This window comes from Bubalus bubalis, chromosome 13, assembly GCF_019923935.1.
Source record: "Bubalus bubalis isolate 160015118507 breed Murrah chromosome 13, NDDB_SH_1, whole genome shotgun sequence".
NCBI classification, from domain to species: domain Eukaryota; kingdom Metazoa; phylum Chordata; class Mammalia; order Artiodactyla; family Bovidae; genus Bubalus; species Bubalus bubalis.
Window position 1 is genome coordinate 59,974,631 of NC_059169.1, and position 18,310 is coordinate 59,992,940.

The 18,310-nt window shown below is 42.5% G+C and overlaps 1 protein-coding gene across 1 annotated transcript in view; it reads left to right on the forward strand.

Moving 5' to 3' along the window:
* Positions 1-18,310, forward strand: part of B3GLCT (beta 3-glucosyltransferase) — a 121,408-nt gene that overhangs the window by 36,503 nt on the left and 66,595 nt on the right. Inside the window, exons 5-6 of the mRNA XM_044927321.2 lie at positions 16,239-16,315; positions 16,814-16,925. Coding sequence (XP_044783256.2) covers positions 16,239-16,315; positions 16,814-16,925 — 189 coding nt within the window. The remainder of the gene's footprint in view (positions 1-16,238; positions 16,316-16,813; positions 16,926-18,310) is intronic.

An 18,310-nucleotide genomic window follows, 5' to 3' on the forward strand; every position in this document is an offset into this window, starting at 1 on the left:
AGCTATGAGTATTGAAATAGTTATGACAGAATGTTGTTTTAGCACTTGGGTTTAATTTGCCCACAAGATCCAGGGTGTCCTGTTAGGACTTAAAGTAATTTCATCTTTGGGTTAACAAGTCTTGTGGTAGTTGAAATGGCTGGAATGATTTTAAGCATTTGTAACTGTACATGATGCTGGCTCATTTTTTTATCTTTGTAGAGTTCTTCATGTTACTTATACAATTGAGAGTCGTATTTATTCCATGGGTAGCATTTTGGAGATCCACAGATGGTTGAAAGTTCACATTGGGTCTGCAGACAGTTCTTTGAGCAGTGATAAGCTACCCTGACCTATAACTCCATGAAAATAGAGAAAGAAGATGCAGTGCAGAGAATTAAGTGCTGAGATGCACAAAGTATAGGGCAGCAGGGTCACTTTGAGAGGCAGGTAGTGGCTCCCAGGTTATAGCTTGACTGAAACTTGTTGTAAAAAACTGACATTTTTTTTTCCTTTTTTAAAAAAATTAATTTATTTTTTATTGAAGGATAAATGCTTTACAGAATTTTGCTGTTTTATGTCAAACCTCAACATGAATCAGCCATAGGTATACATATATATCCTCTCCCTTTTGAACCTTCCTCCCATTTCCCAACCCCTCTAGGTTGATACAGAGCCCCTGTTTGAGTTTCCTGAGACATACAGCAAATTCCTGTTGGCTGTCTATTTTACATATGGTAATGTAAGTTTCCATGTTACTCTTTCCATATATCTCACCCTCTCCTCCCCTCTCCTCATGTCCATAAGTCTATTTTCTATGTCTGAAACTGACACGTTCTTGAGAAAGAATTGATGGCCTAGTCATCAGCTGGGGAAACTGAGGATGTCTGAACCCCAGGCAGAGTTATCAGGGCCTCTCCAGCCTGTGGCATGGAGTGGCCGGCTCCTCCTCCTCCGAGGGGCCAGCCCCATCGTTCGCCAGGTGTGTGCTGCGCCTCTAATGGGACAGGATGTCACCTGCAACCTGAACTTGATGTCTTCAGGTTGCAGTTTTGTTTTTTTCCATAGATTTGCCCACCATGAGCATTCAGAACAGTTGCTAAGTGAGGAAGGAATCACCGGTAAGTTTTATCATGTGAATATTTATCTGATACCCCAAAATATCTCTTCCTCCCACACCACCAGCTGTCTAGAGCTGCAGTTTATTTATTCATTACTCCTGTCGGGTTGCACTTGACTACGAAATCTGCCAAAAATTAAGGTGCAAAAATGTAATGGTTGCTGCAGTCGTGCATCTGCTTTTAGCTGTTCTCTTTTGCTCTGGCAAGTCGTCCTCTATGCCTGTTTTGCCTCAAGATGCTAAAATGCAGTCTTACTGAAAACACAAGACGTTTTTCATTCTTCTCATGTGACTGGAGGAACCGGGAGCCTAAGCGAACTTTCTGTCTGAGACTTATTACTGTATTTGGAGTTGTTACTGGAGTGGTGAAGCTGTTCTTGTTTTCTGAAACAATCTGGGTCATTGTGGGTTGTCACTCCCATCTCTAGGTTTGAAGCTTACAGTGCAGTTCATAATGTTTTGAAGTCTATAGTGAGACATTTCTTCTAAAGAGGAAGGCAGCAGACTTTACCAAGTGCTTCCTATGTGCAGAGAACCATTCTGGATTGTTGTGGAGCAGTTTGAGAGGAATTAACAGATACTCCAGTTCCTTGAATTACTTATAGATGGTGGTGGTGGTTTTTCAGTCGCTCAATCATGTCCTACTCTTTGTGATCCCGTGGAATAAGATAGATGGTAACAATCTCATAATAGAAAATGCAGGAGACGCAGGTTTGATCCCTGGGTCAGGAAGATCCCCTGGAGAAGGAAATGGCAACAACCCACTTCAGTATTCTTCAGGTGCCTGGAGAATCCCATGGACAGAGGAGCCTGGTGGACTATAGTCCACGGGGTCGCAAAGAGTTGGATATGACTGAGCAAGCACACACATAAGTAGAAATTAAAAATCAAGTTAAGTCTATTAACCTATCTATTTGACAAATATTAACTGCACAATTCTAGCTATATTAGGTACTTTCAAACATCTCTAGGCAGTCCATGGGACCCTTGAAAAGACAATAGTCACGAAGCTGTTTAGGAAGCAGTGCGATGTGTAAAAAGCATGAGTGAAAATAGTGCCGATAGTGCATGTGAAGCTTGAGGAGATAAAGAGGGAAGACTTGTGTCAGGTTGGGAAGGGGGGACGGGAATTGAGCTGGAGGGATGTTGGTTTAGAACCAGTCCATTCTGAAGGAGATCAGCCCTGGGATTTCTTTGGAAGGAATGATGCTAAAGCTGAAACTCCAGTACTTCGGCCACCTCATTCGAAGAGTTGACTCATTGGAAAAGACTGATGCTGGGAGGGATTGGGGGCAGGAGGAGAAGGGGATGACAGAGGATGAGATGGCTGGATGGCATCACTGACTTGATGGTCGTGAGTCTGAGTGAACTCCGGGAGTTGGTGATAGACAGGGAGGCCTGGCGTGCTGTGATTCACGGGGTTGCAAAGTGTCGGACACAACTGAGAGACTGAACTGAACTGAACGGATCTGGAAGATGTAGACATGAATCATCAGTATGGTTGGCTTTGGGGTGCCTAGAGACCTAGGGTTTTTTGGGGGGATAAGTAAAGTGTGTTTTAGCAGGAAGAGTGGTCTTTTTAGATTGAAATAGGTGGAAAGTAGAGCTGGCGAGGTGCGGGATGTGGTGGCCTAGTGTGGGGTTCCTGAGTGCACATCCCTAGAGAGAAGACTGCAAATTTGGAAGAAGTGCTACTGTTTTTCCTCAAATGTTTTCTCCCTGCATTACAGATGGAAGGGTAATGTGCAGTTAGAGAGCATGACTATTTAAAGAGGCGCATGAACAAAAGCCAGGTGGAGGTGAGGCTGACGGAAGCCCACGAGGACAGAGTGTGTGACAGTCTCTGATTTAATCAGCACTTGAGTGTGTTCTGTCCTAAATACCTATTCCGGGTGGCGTCTGGGTGTCAATTATGTTATGACTTAGGTGTTTTGAACTTGAAAAAATTCCTCCTGGAGTGGATGTTTGTGGGAAAATTCTGTTTTTTTTGTTTGTTTTATTAAATAAAAATGGGCACTGACACTTCGGTCTCTGTGAAGCCTCTATTGGAGAAGTTTGTGTCTGTGGTCTGTGTTGTGATGCAGAGACTGTCCAGTGAGAGGTTTTGCTTTTTTCTCCTCTCCTGCGTCCTGGGATCCAGTAACCATGGTTGATCCCAGATCATTTTTACTGCAGCTTCAGAAATGTATGAACACTTGCTTAAAATTATAGGAACCATTTTGTTCTCCTAAGGGATTTCTTTTTCAAACTTTTATTTATTTTCATTAACTTTTATTGGAGTATGGTTGCTTTCCAATGTTGTGTTAGTTTCTGCTGTACAGCAAGATGAATCAGTTACATGTATTCATATATCCCCTGTTTTCTGGACTGCCTTCCCATTCAGGTCACCGCAGAGCATTGAGTAGAGCTCCCTGTGCTATACAGTAGGTTCTCATTAGTTATCTCTTTTATACATAGTACCATTGGGGAAACAGTGTCAGACTTTATTTTTCTGGGCTCCAAAATCACTGCAGATGGTGATTGCAGCCATGAAATTAAAAGACGCTTACTCCTTGGAAGGAAAGTTAGGACCAACCTAGATAGCATATTCAAAAGCAGAGACATTACTTTGCCAACAAAGGTTCGTCTAGTCAAGGCTATGGTTTTTCCTGTGGTCACGTATGGATGTGAGAGTTGTGTGAAGAAGGCTGAGCGCCGAAGAATTGATGCTTTTGAACTGTGGTGTTGGAGAAGACTCTTGAGAGTCCCTTGGACTGCAAGGAGATCCAACCAGTCCATTCTGAAGGAGATCAGCCCTGGGATTTCTTTGGAAGGAATGATGCTAAAGCTGAAACTCCAGTACTTTGGCCACCTCATGCGAAGAGTTGACTCATTGGAAAAGACTCTGATGCTGGGAGGGATTTGGGGCAGGAGGAGAAGGGGACGACAGAGGATGAGATGGCTGGATGGCATCACTGACTCGATGGATGTGAGTCACTCAGTCGTGACTGATCTGATCTGAATAGTGTATATATTTCAAATCCCAATATCCCAATCCACAAAGGAGTTTCAAAATAAGATTAAATTGGAGGGCTTCCCTGGTGGCTCAGTGGAATAGAATCCGCCTGCCAATGCAGGAGACATGGGTTTGGTCCTTGATCAGGGAAGATCCCACGTGTCGCAGAGCAGTGAAGCCTGAGCACCAGGACTATTGAGGCTGTGCTCCAGGGCCTGGGAGCCACGACTGCTGAACCCTTGTGCTGCAGCTGCTGAAGCCCACACACCTAGAGCCTGTGCTCGGCAATGAGAGAAGCCGCCACAAAGAGAAGCCCGTGCACCGCGACTGGAAAGTGCTCCTGCTCGCCACAACTAGAGAAAGCCCACACAGCACTGAAGACCCAGCACAGCCAAAAATAAATACGTACAAAGATTTTTAAAAGAGATTAAATTTGAAACAGTGAAGAAGAGAGGCTAAAGCATGGTGGTTGTTTTAAAATAGGTTCTAGTAAAATAAAGACTCATGTATGTTTTGAAGACTCTGAAGTGTGACCCTTTACCTTAGCACCAGGCACAGGTCATGCTTGGTCGGGGAATCACTCTGAATGAGGAACAGGGAAGAAGTCCCTGCAGGACGTGGAGAGGGGGATGGGCAGAGCTTAGAATGAAGGCAGGACCTGGGGGAGGGGCAGAAGCACAGATGAATTATGGATGCATTTTTAAAGCATCCTCCAAATACAGAAAATTCAGAAGTGGATTAGGCTTACAAGGTGTGTTTTATTTTTTAGGTGGGTATGGTGCCCCGATTGGGCTTCCCTGATAGCTCAGTTGGTAAAGAATCCACCTGCAATGCAGGAGACCCCAGTTTGATTCCTGGGTTGGGAAGATCTACTGGAGAAGGGATAGGCTACCCACTCCAGTATTCTTGGGCTTCCCTGGTGGCTCAGCTGGTAAAGAATCTGCTGCAATGTGGGAGACCTGGGTTCAATCCCTGGGTTGGGAAGATCCCTTGGAGAAGAGAAAGGCTACCCACTCCAGTATTCTGGCCTGGAGAATTCCATGGACTGTATAGTCCATGGGGTTGCAAAGAGTCAGACGTGACTGAGTGAGTATATTTCATTTTATAGCAGATGTTGGATTACATTTTCTGTTTTAGGCCAAAGGGGCCAGACTAGCTGCTTAGAAATCTTTGTACTCTCCCTACCCACAATAGCTTAAAAAAAAAAAAAGGAAAGAAAACTTCATTGTTCAGAGACTACAAGATTGTGCATGAAGGAAAAAAAAAGAATGTACAAAACCAACAAAAGAGTTTATCAAGGTCACTAGTTTAAAAAAAAAAAAAGGGTCAATGTTTAAAAATCATTTGTATTTCTATATAAGCAGTGACAATTAGAATTGAAAAATGTTAAATGATATCATTTATTCATAGCATCAAAAAGCATTAAATACCCAGGGATAAATCTAATGAGAAATGTTCAGTATTCTACATTGAAAAGTAGGAGACATTACTGAGAAAAATTGTTCAGTTGTGAAGTCATGTCTGCCTGTGACCCCATGGACTGCAGCACGCCAGTCTTCCCTGTTCTTCTCCCTGAGTTTGCTCAAACTCATATCCATTGAGTCAATGATGCCATCCAGCCATCTCATTCTCTGTCGTCCCCTTCTCCGCCTGCCCTCAATCTTTCCCAGCATCAGGGTCTTTTCCAGTGAGTCAGCTCTTTGCATCAGGTGGCCAAAGTATAGAGCTTCAGCTTCAGCATCTGTCCTTTCACTGAATATTCAGGACTGATTTCCTTTAAGATTGACTGGTTTGATATCCTTGCAGTCCAAGGGAGTTCAAGAATCTTCTCCAACACCACAGTTCAAAAGCATCAATTCTTCAGCACTCAGCTTTCTTTAGAGTCCAACTCTCACATCCATACAGACTACTGGAAAAATCATAGCTTTGACTAGATGGACCTTTGTTGGCAAAGTGATGTCTCTGGTTTTCAATATGCTGTCTAGGTTTATCATAGCTTTCCTTCCAACTAGCAAGCATCTATGGAGAAGGAAATGGCAACCCACTCCAGTGTTCTTGCCTGGAGAATCCCAGGGACGGCAGAGCCTGGTGGACTGCCGTCTATGGGGTCACACAGAGTCGGACACGACTGAAGTGACTTAGCAGCAGCAGCAAACATCTTTTACTTTCATGGCTACAGTCCCCATTCACAGTGATTTTGGAGCCCAAGAAAATGAAGTCACTGTTTCATTTTTTTCCCCATCTATTTGCCATGAAGTGATGGGACCAGATGCCATGATCTTTGTTTTCTGAATGTTGAGTTTTAAGCCAGCTTTTTCACTCTCCTCTTTCACCTTCATCGAGAGGTGTTCAGTTCCTCTTTGCTTTCTGCCATTAGGGCGGCATCATCTGCACATCTGAGGTGGTTATTTCTCTCAGCAGTCTTGATTCCAGCTTGTGATCCATCCAGCCCGGCATTTCTCATGATGTACTCTGCATCATGCTGACTCTGCAAAGAGCCGGAGGCAACTGAGCGACTTGCGCTTCACTTCACTTCACTCTGCATATAAGTTAAGTAAGCGAGGTGACAGTACACACCCTTGACATGCTCCTTTCCCAATTGTGAACCAGTTGGTTGTTTCGCGTCTGGCTCTGTTGCTTCCTGACCTGCAGACAGGCTTCTCAGGAAAGTTAAAGAAAAATTAAAGAAAGCCTAAATGAACAGAGAAAACACATACTCATGGATTGTAAGATTCAATAGTGTGTCCATTTCCCCTAAATTTATCAAGAGATTAAATGCAATCCCATTGAAAACCCCAGTAGGTGTTTCACTGGAAATTGCCAGGCTGACTCTAAGATTTACATGGAAATCAAATAACCAAAGTGAAGAGAACAGGCACTTCTAATTTTGTTGCCATCTTTTGTGGTATGAACTTTATTTAAAACCTGGCAGAATTATAACAGTACAAATAAATGATTCTTTCTGCTTATTCACAGAAAGTTTTGGAAATCACTGTTTTCTTGAGAAGAGTTAGGCCTTGGCTTATTAATTAAAAAAAAAAAACACAAAAAAAACCCTTATTTCCATGCAATAAGCCAGGAGAGCTGGGAGCAAAGCTTTTCATGGATTAGTGTGAAGAAGCTTGAGAAAATGGCATTGTGTTTTCTATTTTTAGATTTTTTTTTTTTTTTGTTGTTGGCAAGGAGGTAGGGTGAAGCACTTCCTTGAAAGGTGAGCTGTGAGTCAAGTGGCTTTCACTAAGCTTCCCTATTTGTCGTTCAGTTGCTAAGTTGTGTCTGACTTTGCAATCCCATGGACTGTAGCACGCCAGGCTTCCCTGTCCTTCACCATCTCCTGGAGCTTGCTCAAACTCATGTCCATTGAGTCGATGATGCCATCCAGCCATCCCGTCCTCTGTTGCTCCCTTCTCCTCCTGCCTTCAATCTTTTCCAGCATCAGGGTCTTTTCCTCTTTCAGCTGAGACCAATCAAATGCTTAATTTCTTAGTGAAGTTTGTTTTTTGTCATAATTGACAGGTGTTAGGTAATAAGTTTTTATTACATTGCTATTGAATAAGAATTTATGCATCCATTTACTAAGTCTTTGTGGAATATTGACTCAGGCAAGGCTTGGGCAAGATGCCCCAGAATGCAGAACAGTGAGACAGTCTGCTTCCTCAGGGGCTTGCTCAGCAGTGAATTCCTCACATCTTGTCATGAACATGCCTTTCTGTTTGGCCCCCAGCATTTGGACCTGCTCCCTTACCAGCAAATTCAACCCCATGTGAGTCTGGTGGGGGTGGGCTCAGCCCACTAAAGACATCAGAGGCCAGATTCAGGGTCTCCCTGACTCAGGAAGGGTGTTGGACGTTGTAACTCAGGATTCTGAGTTTGGAGCCAGGACCCATAGATGTGGTCACTTAATTCTTTTTATTTTTTGGTCACACAGCTTGGCATGCAGGATCTTAGTTCCCCAACCAGGGAGCAGTGGAAGCATGGAGTCTTCACTGGACCTCCAGGGAAGTCCTGAAGTGCTCACCAGCTCTCCTTCCCCTGGTGGTGACATTGGTGGCCAGAGGCTGGTGGTGACGGTCAGGACCAGATGTGGCGGCAGCACATGCTGGTGTGTGGAGGTGACACCCATGGGGTGACCTCTTCCTTGTGATTCCCTGTGGTCGGGCCCCTGCCTGAGCTGCCCTCCGGGAGGCCCATGCTGGGATCGAGGGACACTGTACATTCCTTTCTGCAGCCACATCAGCAGCCACCATGAGAACACAGGCCAGGCAGCAGACTGCCCTGGTTGGAAAGTTTGGGTTTGTTGTGAAATCTGAACTCAGCCTTGAAGTAGTGTTTGCTGGACTCCTGCCTGGGGTGGCTGCAGGGACTCCCACGGATGGACAGTGAACTGGGGTCTCTTGGGATGTTAGCAGAGGGCTCAGTCCATGGGCTCGCTAAGAGTCGGATACGACTGAGCGACTTCACTTTCGCTTTTCACTTTCATACATTGGAGAAGGAAATGGCAACCCACTCCAGTGTTCTTGCCTGGAGAATCCCAGGGACGGGGGAGCCTGGTGGGCTGCCGTCTGTGGGGTCACACAGAATCGGACATGACTGAAGCGACTTAGCAGCAGCAGCAGCAGCAGCAGCCACTCTGAGCTCACACAGCACCCTGAGTTCCTATTTCGGAAGGTGGGCTTGGTGGGATTAGCGAGACTCCTAACACGTGGGGCTGGGGTCTGCAGTGGAGACCCTTGAGGAGGGTTCACGTCTACAGGAGTGACCACAGCTGACTTTTATTGAGTGCCCGCTAGTGGTAAAGAACCCGCCTGCCAGTGCAGGAGATGTAAGAGACTTGAGTTTGATCCCTGGGTCGGGAAGATCCCCTGGAGGAGGGCATGGCAACCCACTCCAGTATGCTTGCCTGGAGAATCCCATGGACGGAGGAGCCTGGAGGGCTACAGTCCATGGAGTCGCACAGAGTCGGACACGACTGCAGGGCCTTAGCACACACTGTCATCTTTATTTTACTTTGCGCTCGTGTCAGTGCACTCTGCCACTTTTGAAGCCTCAGCTCATCTAAGTTATTCCGTGGTTTCTGTAACTCTCCCCATTTGCAGAGAGGAAACCAAGGCCTCGCGGGATTCAGCAACCTGCCCATGCTCCCATCCCTCATAAGAGGCGCTGTCAGGTCTGCCTCTCAGTTCTGGCCTGTCTCCCGACACGCAGGTGGGGCCTTAACCTCAGGGCCAGGCAGCAGATCGCTGCAGCTGCTGTGTGCAAGTGACTCCATGCCTGTGCCCTCTCTCGCTTTACCTGGCTTTATTTTTTTTTTAATACCATTTTTTGTTGACAGTGTATTCTAGATTTATTTGCTTAATGCCTGCCTCCTTCATTAGAACTTGAGATCCAAGAGGGCAGGGACTCTGCCTTGTGTTTGCACAGTTGCTTGCTATCATCCTGGAACAGTACCTGGCACATAGCAGTCGCTCAACAAATACCATACAATCAATAATAATATTAGTAACCATCACATTCAAGCATATGCCAAGTGCTTGGCATCTATTAACTCACTTGATCCCCAGGACTGTTGTTACCCTTGTATTAGAGGTGAGAGAACAGACCACAGGCAGGTCTGGGAACTTGCTCAAGGCTGCAGGGTTCAGAAGAGCTGGAGCTAGGATTCTGATGTAAGCACTTTGGCTCCAGAAATCAGGTTCCTAAAATGCTAAGCTTCACAGCCTTTCATGAATGAGTGAATGATTATTTAAAGCAGGTTTTATGAACCATAAAAATGTATTTAGTAGAGCATTTCAAAGTAAATAAATTACATAAATTAAAATAAATTACATCAATGATGAGGTAATATTTTTCTCTTGTTAAGAAATGACAGTTAATGATTAAGACAAATTTCTGGGGGAAAATATATTTAATACAGGCTTAGGTTCTTGGAAGGTTTGTTATTATAGCATCACATGTAATCTGCTGGTCCACAAATGAATGGTGGGTTTTTAAAGGCTAGTAAATCTGTCTGATATATGTTCCCAACAAGATATTATACATCTCTATTATTATCCTCATAAGATATGCCTACTTCATATGGAAGAAATTATAACAATAAACAGATGTTAATTTTTGTCATGATTTATTTGTTAGTCTAAAAGCTCAGTTCAGTGCCTAAAAACTATATAATTGTTGGGCTTTGGAAATGCATTTGAACTGGGATCAGTCTTAAAACACAATTCAGTCCTTTAGAACGTTTGCCTAATACTGAATAAATGTCTTGGGTTTTGCTTTCTGAGCACTTGGTCTGAATAATGAGACTGAATTAGACCATAAACTCATGTACTGCTAGGCTTATATTTTATATTAAGGTATGGGTGGCGCTAGTGGTAGAGAACCCACCTCCCAGTGCAGGAGACCTAAGAGACCCGGGTTCAATCCCTGGGCCAGGGAGATCCCCTGGAGGAGGGCATGGCAACCCACTCCAGTATTCTTGCCTGAAGAATCCCATGGACAGAGGAGCCTGGCGGGCGATGGTCCAAGGGTCAAAAAGAATTGGACACAACTGAAGCGACTTAGCTCATATGCAAGGACAAGTGACACATTTTGGGAAATAGTCTGTTAACAAAGGAAAAGGAAAGCATCACAGACTTAAATTAGTGGATTTTTTTTGGCAACCCACTCCAGTATTCTTGCCTGAAGAATCCCATGGACAGAGGAGCCTGGCGGGCGATGGTCCAAGGGTCAAAAAGAATTGGACACAACTGAAGCGACTTAGCTCATATGCAAGGACAAGTTACACATTTTGGGAAACAGTCTGTTAACAAAGGAAAAGGAAAGCATCACAGACTTAAATTAGTGGATTTTTTTTTTTCCAGAGAGAGGCAGAAGGACTAAAGTGGTCCCAAACCAAATTTGTCTAATAATTAAAGTTACTTATGACATTTAAAATATTAATCTGCTTTGATCTACATTCACATGTTGGCATTTTCATTCATACTACTGATATTTCTAGATATAAATTTTGAATGATTTCTCCCTCCATATCAAGAATAATGGGCTTTTTCCTCTCAGAGCATCTTCAGATGCTCAGCTGTGGAATCTGAACCTTTTCGTGAATGAAGATGATGAATATGTATGAGAGCCAGGTAACAAGGGAGAGTGTTGGTTTTGAATTTTTGGTTCCCAGTAATTATTAGTGTCTTTAAATGCGAATGTGCCTTGAGAAAAAAAGTTCAAAGGAAGCACTGTGGGACGGTCCTGTAGGCTTTCTGACTTCAAAGTGCTTATTAGGATAGAAGCAGATGCCTGCTAGAAATGTAGATTTTTGGTTCAATGAGACAAATAGAATTAAAGTATTTAAATTACCGTGATCAACTTTTCCATTTAAAAAAATTTTCCTTTTCTGTCATTTACCCTTATTTGATTATTTGTATTTTTAGTTCCCTTATGCTTGCCTCTGAAATGGTATTATCTCATTTTTGATAGAATTTTACCTTCAGCTTTTAGGTTTGAAATAGTAGCATGGTTATAAGTGTTCTTTAGGTTGGTGAGAGGCAGTACTCCACACATCAGTGCCTTTGCTATAGCGTCTAGCTTTTATTCCAAAGGGCTCTGTCGATAGAACATTTTCTTACTTTTCCCTTGATTTTTTGTTTGAAAACTCTTTCTTATTCAGTCAGGCATTACATTTTAAAAAATGGTCTTTGTGTCCAAAAGTGCTTTAAGCTGTCGATATGGTACTTAAAAGAGGTGTAAGTCTTGTAGTATGGATAGAAGAGACAGAAAGAATATAAATTATTACAGTCTCAAGTGTTAAGAACTGAGATAAGATCATTTGATGGAACATTTTTTGTTACCTTTTAAATTATTTTATCTCAGGGAGCTAATAAGGGCTTCCCAGGTGGCACAGTGGTAAAGAATCTGCCTGCCAATGTAGGAGATGCAAGAGACATGGGTTTGATTCCTGGGTCTGGAAGATCCCCTGGAGGAGAAAATGGCAACCTGCTCCTGTATTCTTGCCGGGATGATCCCATGGGCAGAGGAACCTGGGGTACTACGGTCCATGGGTTGCAAAGAGCCGGACTGAGCACGCCCACACCATGCTAATATTTGGTTGGCCAAAAAGTTTATTTGCGTTTTTCTCTAATACCTTACAAAAAACTCTGAATGAACATTTTGGCCAACTCAATACATATGAATATGTGTGTATCTAAGTCTGGGTCTGTGTGTGCATACAGACAGAGAATACATAAATACACACACATACATACATACATATATACACACATATGTATATATAAAACAAGAATAAAAGCTATTGGTACTTTCTGAGGATTAATAGACAAAACTTTGTAAGTAAAATGTTATTGTTCAGTTGCCGAGCTCTCCTGTCCTTCACTATGTCCTGGAGTTTGCTCAAATTCATGTCCATTGAATTGGTGATACTATCTAACCATCTCATTCTCTGTCTCCCTTTTCTCCTCTTGCCCTCAATCTTTCCCAGCATCAGGGTCTTTTTCAATGAGTCAGCTCTTTGCATCAGGTGGCCAAAGTATTGGAGCTTCAGCATTAGTGTTTCCAGTGAGTATTCAGGATTGATTTTCATTACGATTGACAGGTTTGATCTCCTCTCTGTCCCCGGAACCCTCAAGAAAGTCTTCTCCAACACCACAATTTGAAAGCACCAGTTTTTCGGTGCTCAGCCTTCTTTATGGTCCAACTCTCACAAATGGCCTTGGCTTATTCAAGATCATGTTCTTGAGTATCAAGTGAGGACCTATTTTATATTTTGAGACATATTTGGAGATAGTTGTCAACATAGAACACTAGTTTTTGAAATATTTCTATTTGGAGATGCAGAGGTACAGAAAACTTGACTGCCATTTTTGTGTTAACCAACTGAAGCAAATATGAAATCCAGGCATGTGATTTAGTAAACAAAAAGTAATGGAGATAGGAAAGATTGTAACCCACTAGTAATCCAGAGAGCTTATTTTAGTCTAGAGTTTAACTCCTCCTCTGTACTGCCTAAACCTTTGTCTGCTGCACTTTTATCATCCTGACCTTTGCATCTTTGCCTGGCAAGGGCCCTCACAGTCTTTCTGCTGAAGTTACTTGTCTGGTGTCATAGCAATGCTTGTTGCCATCCCTTGTATATTTCCTGTAACTTGCTATATAACTCAGAAGGGTGGCTCTTGTTTGGAAGCCACATTTTTGTATTTATTTTTGCTGAAAACAGATTTTTACTTAAAAGATAGTTTAAAGTGTATATGTAATCATTTCATCATTCTGACACAAATATTTTCATTTTTCTGGCTCCTTTATGCTCTCTGTTTTGTTTTGCATGGTTGGAGTTATGTCTGTTTTAATATTTAACGTAAAGACATTCCCACTGTCATAATGTCTTCATTATTATAATTTCATTTGCTACATAAAAGCGCATTTGCTACTTATTTTCTTGTAAGACTTTTTTTTTAAGTGTCTTCTGTGTTTCTTTTCTAGCTAGTGCATATTAGCATGGTCCCAATTAGTTTGAGAGAACTCCAGAAAGTAGTGAAGGACAGGGAAGCCTGGCATGTTGCAGTCCATGGGGTTGCAGAGTTGGGACACGACATAGTGACTGAACAACAAATAATTATTTGAAAATTTAATCCATGTGTTAAAGTTATTAGTTATCTTCACACATGATTTTTTTCTCTTATATAATCCCCTATGAATATGTATGTGGTATATATTTGTGTATTTATGGCATATGTGTACATGTACAGATATGGCATATATGTGTGCATATATGGCATATTTGTGTATAAAACATACAGCTAGTATGTGTATATGTATACATATAACACATTTTGAAAGACAGTGAGAATTACTTCATTATTCAGAATCAACAGTAGGAAAGCCCAGAGTTATATTGGGTAGCTGCTAATTCAAACTTCAGGGTTTGCTTTTCTCTGTAACATGCCATATTGTTAGTGTGATGTAACCTTCAGTTCAGTTTAGTTCAGTTGCTCAGTTGTGTCCTACTCTTTGCGACCCCATGAATCGCACGCCAGGCCTCCCTGTCCATCACCAACTCCCGGAGTTCACTCAAACTCACGTCCATCGAGTCGGTGATGCCATCCAGCCATCTCATCCTTTGTCATCTCCTTCTCCTCCTACTCCCAATCCCTCCCAGCATCAGAGTCTTTCCCAATGAGTCAACTCTTCACATGAGGTGGCCAAAGTACTGGAGTTTCAGCTTCAGCATCATTCCTTCCAAAGAAATCCCAGGGCTGATCTCCTTCAGAATGGACTGGTTGGATCTCCTTGCAGTCCAAAGGACTCTCAAGAGTCTTCTCCAACACCACAGTTCAAAAGCATCAATTCTTCAGCGCTCAGCCTTCTTCACAGTCCAACTCTCGCATCCATACATGACCACTAGAAAAACCATAGCCTTGACTACATGTAACCTTAGGTTACTGTTTTTACATTACATATTTGTACATGAAAGTTAAAAAGTACTATATAAAATGAATAAATAAGACATATTTGATAGTTCAAAGATTTATATTGAAAATCATTCTTTCTTAAATAATAAGCTTATATGAACTTCAAGAATGGTATGTAATCTACTTTAGTGTGGTAATATTTCAAATAGTTAAACATGTATCCTTAAAGTCTTTTCTCTGTAATAGTTACCTGGATATAGCTTGTATAACGGAGAAGGCAATGGCGACCCACTCCAGTACTCTTGCCTGGAAAACCCCATGGACAGAGGAGCCTGGTAGGCTGCAGTCCATGGGGTCGCAAAGAGTCGGACACGACTGAGCGACTTCCCTTTCGCTTTTCACTTTCATGCATTGGAGAAGGAAATGGCAACCCACTCCAGAGTTCTTGCCTGGAGAATCCCAGGGACGGGGGAGCCTGGTGAGCTGCCATCTATGGGGTTGCACAGAGTCGGACACGACTGAGTGACTTCATTTTCACTTTTCACTTTCATGCACTGGAGAAGGAAATGGCAACCCACTCCAGTGTTCTTGCCTGGAGAATCCCAGGGATGGGGGAGGCTGGTGGTCTGCCGTCTATGGGGTCGCGCAGAGTCGGACACGACTGAAGCGACTTAGCAGCAGCAGCAGCAGCAGCAGCTTGTATAAAGCACAGAATATGCTGGAGTTTGTTGTGGGGGGTGTTCAAGCTTATTATATGTCTGACTTTTGGCTTGTCACAACTGCAAATAGATTGAATACTGCTTAATCGTTTTATATTTATAGCTTAAAAAATATGAGTCTCTATGTATATGTATATGCATGTATATATAGCTATGCTGCTGCTGCTGCTAAGTCGCTTCAGTCGTGTCCGACTCTGTGCGACCCCATAGACGGCGGCCCACCAGGCTCCCCCGTCCCTGGGGTTCTCCAGGCAAGAACACTGGAGTGGGTTGCCATTTCCTTCTCCAATGCATGAAAGTGAAAAGCGAAAGTGAAGTCGTTCAGTCGTGTCTGACTCTTCGCCACCCTATGGTCTGCAGCCTACCAGGCTCCTCTGTCCATGGGATTTTCCAGGCAAGAGTACTGGAGTGGGGTGCCATTGCCTTCTCCAATATATAGCTATAGTTGTGTCTATTTCTGGATCTTCGTTCTTACTAAGTTTATACATTTTGAAATTATATCATTATGCTGTAACTGTTGTTGCCTGAATACTTAAGGATTCTATTTCTAGTTTTCAGAACTGAAACTCTTCATTATGATGGTGTTTTAGTGTTTTTAGGGCATTCTAAAATTTTTTTCTTCACATGAGATAAATTGTATATTATTCCTTTTGTTTAGCCGAAGTGTTTTATTTTCCATTTTCCACATGCTTCCTCTGTTGGGTACACAGTAAAAGCTGTTTACACCTCTGAGTTTTCCCTCACTTGTCCTGGGCTCTTCCCTTCCAGTCCTCTTTGCAGATATGCAAATTTCAGGGCTCCAGCGCTGTCTGGAGCCTAGGCGCTGGGGAGTTTGTGTGGGTTCAGTTGAAGTCCTTCATTTCTAGTGGCTCCTGAAGAGAAGAAAAAAGAGTAGTATGAAGAATAAAATGTCAGATCTTTAAAAATACCTGGTTTGAAATTTGAGTCTTTTAAAGAAATCTTTGTGGTCATATTGTATTATTTATTTTTTGCTTTGATGGTTGTTTCTTCAGGAAATGCCCACCGTGCTCCTCCTTCACCAGCTGGCTCAGCAGGAAGGCGCGTGGACCATACTTCCGTTGTTACCGCTGTACGTCGCCCATGAAATGTGCTCATTATTGGCATCTCTACCTGACACTTGTAGGCTCCCTTGTTTTCTCACTAAGCGTGTTTTTCCCGAGAGTCAGCAAGTAAAGTCATTGGATTCTATGACTGCTACCTTAATCAGATTTCTTAATGATTGATTCTTAATCATGAATAGCTTATATTTTTAAATGTTTCTTTCTTAAAAGATATAATATCAGTACATTTGATATTTTGAGACTGATTTTGAGATCTGTTGAGCTGGGGTTTGTCATGGAAAGCGTTAACTTGAACTCTGGCTGTTCCACAAACCATTAGTATCTGGCTTTTCTATTAATATAAGCCGAAACTGTACATGGAAGAAAAATATAGGGGAAAAAATTCAGATTTCTTGCTATTTTATATGTCCTTTATTTACTTCCTGCTTTCTCTTCCTTAGTAAGTTTTAAACCTTGTTATAAACTCACTTTATAAAAATGATTACTAGAATCTTTCTTTTTCTCAGCTTTTCTGTAACATATAGCAGAAATTCATCATGGATTTTCTTCTGTGAAGAAGAGACAAGAATACAAATTGTACAACTCTTAGAAACACTCAGAAGATATGACCCATCAAAGGTAAATACAACTTCAAGTATTTTTATTTTGCATGGAGAAAGTGCTTAAAGCAAATTTAATTTTGATTAAGAGGTTTTTCAGTCTAATAAAAACACTTAATTTAAAATTAAGAAGAACAAAATAGGCCACTCTCACCCTGTGATATGCAGCATATTATATGGAATGTGTATCTCTCTCAATAAACTTGCTTTAACTTTAAAGAAAAAAGAATGAAATAGCAGTTAAATATCTGGAAGCAATGTTTAATAATTCTCTTTGAGGTTTGGAGCTGTCAGACAGATGGAACTTACAATGAGCCATTTCTAAATGGAAAGAAAAAACTATATGTTTTACCAGTTTTAGAGAATTAAGAAAACTGTAAATCAGAGTTAAGAAATAAGTTCCAATTGGTTATTTCTCTTTATCAACAATGACCACATATTGTTTTAGGTAAGAAATAACTTTGAGTACCAACTGTGTGTTGGGCACTATGATAGCAGGAGGAGCTTGGACAGACAGACAAGGGTCTTGACTGGATGGGTGGTGCAGAGGAGCAGGGGGTGATGGACCATTGAAGAAGCAGTTACAGTTAAAAGTGAGACATCTTTTAAGGGAAACACTGGGCGTTGTTAGAAGTAACACAGCAGGGCATCACATCTTATCTGGGAAGGTCATGACATAATGTGACATTTAACCTGAGTCCCATGGAGTGAGTAGGAGTTAATAGGAGAGAGAACTCTAAGCAGAGGGAACAGTATCTGAGGTCTGGAGGTGAGACGGAAATACCTTGTGAGAAAAGTTCACCCCTGCCTTCATATTTTAACATTTTATCTCATGCAGATAGGATGTTGCAGATGGATCATGTTTACCTCTGAGTGCTGAACACAGTGTTTAACACTTACTAGGTGGTCAGTAATGGAGAAGGTGATGGCACCCCACTCCAGTACTCTTGCCTGGAAAATCCCATGGACGGAGGAGCCTGGTAGGCTGCAGTCCATGGGGTCACTAAGAGTCGGATAGGACTGAGCGACTTCACTTTCACTTTTCAGTTTCATGCATTGGAGAAGGAAATGGCAACCCACTCCAGTGTTCTTGCCTGGACAATCCCAGGGACGGGGGAGCCTCGTGGGCTGCTGTCTATGGGGTCGCACAGAGTCGGACACGACTGAAGTGACTTAGCAGCAGTAGCAGGTGGTTAGTAAATATGTGTGTGTGTGTGTGTGTGTGCATGCTCAGTCATGTCTGACTCTTTGCAACCTCATAGACTGTAGTCCGCTAGGCTCCTCTGTCCATGGGGTTTCCCAGGCAAGGATACTGGGGTGGGTTGCCACGCTCTCCTCCAGGGGATCTTCCTGACTCAGGGATAAAACCTGCATCTCCTGTGTCTCCTACATTGTCAGGTGGAT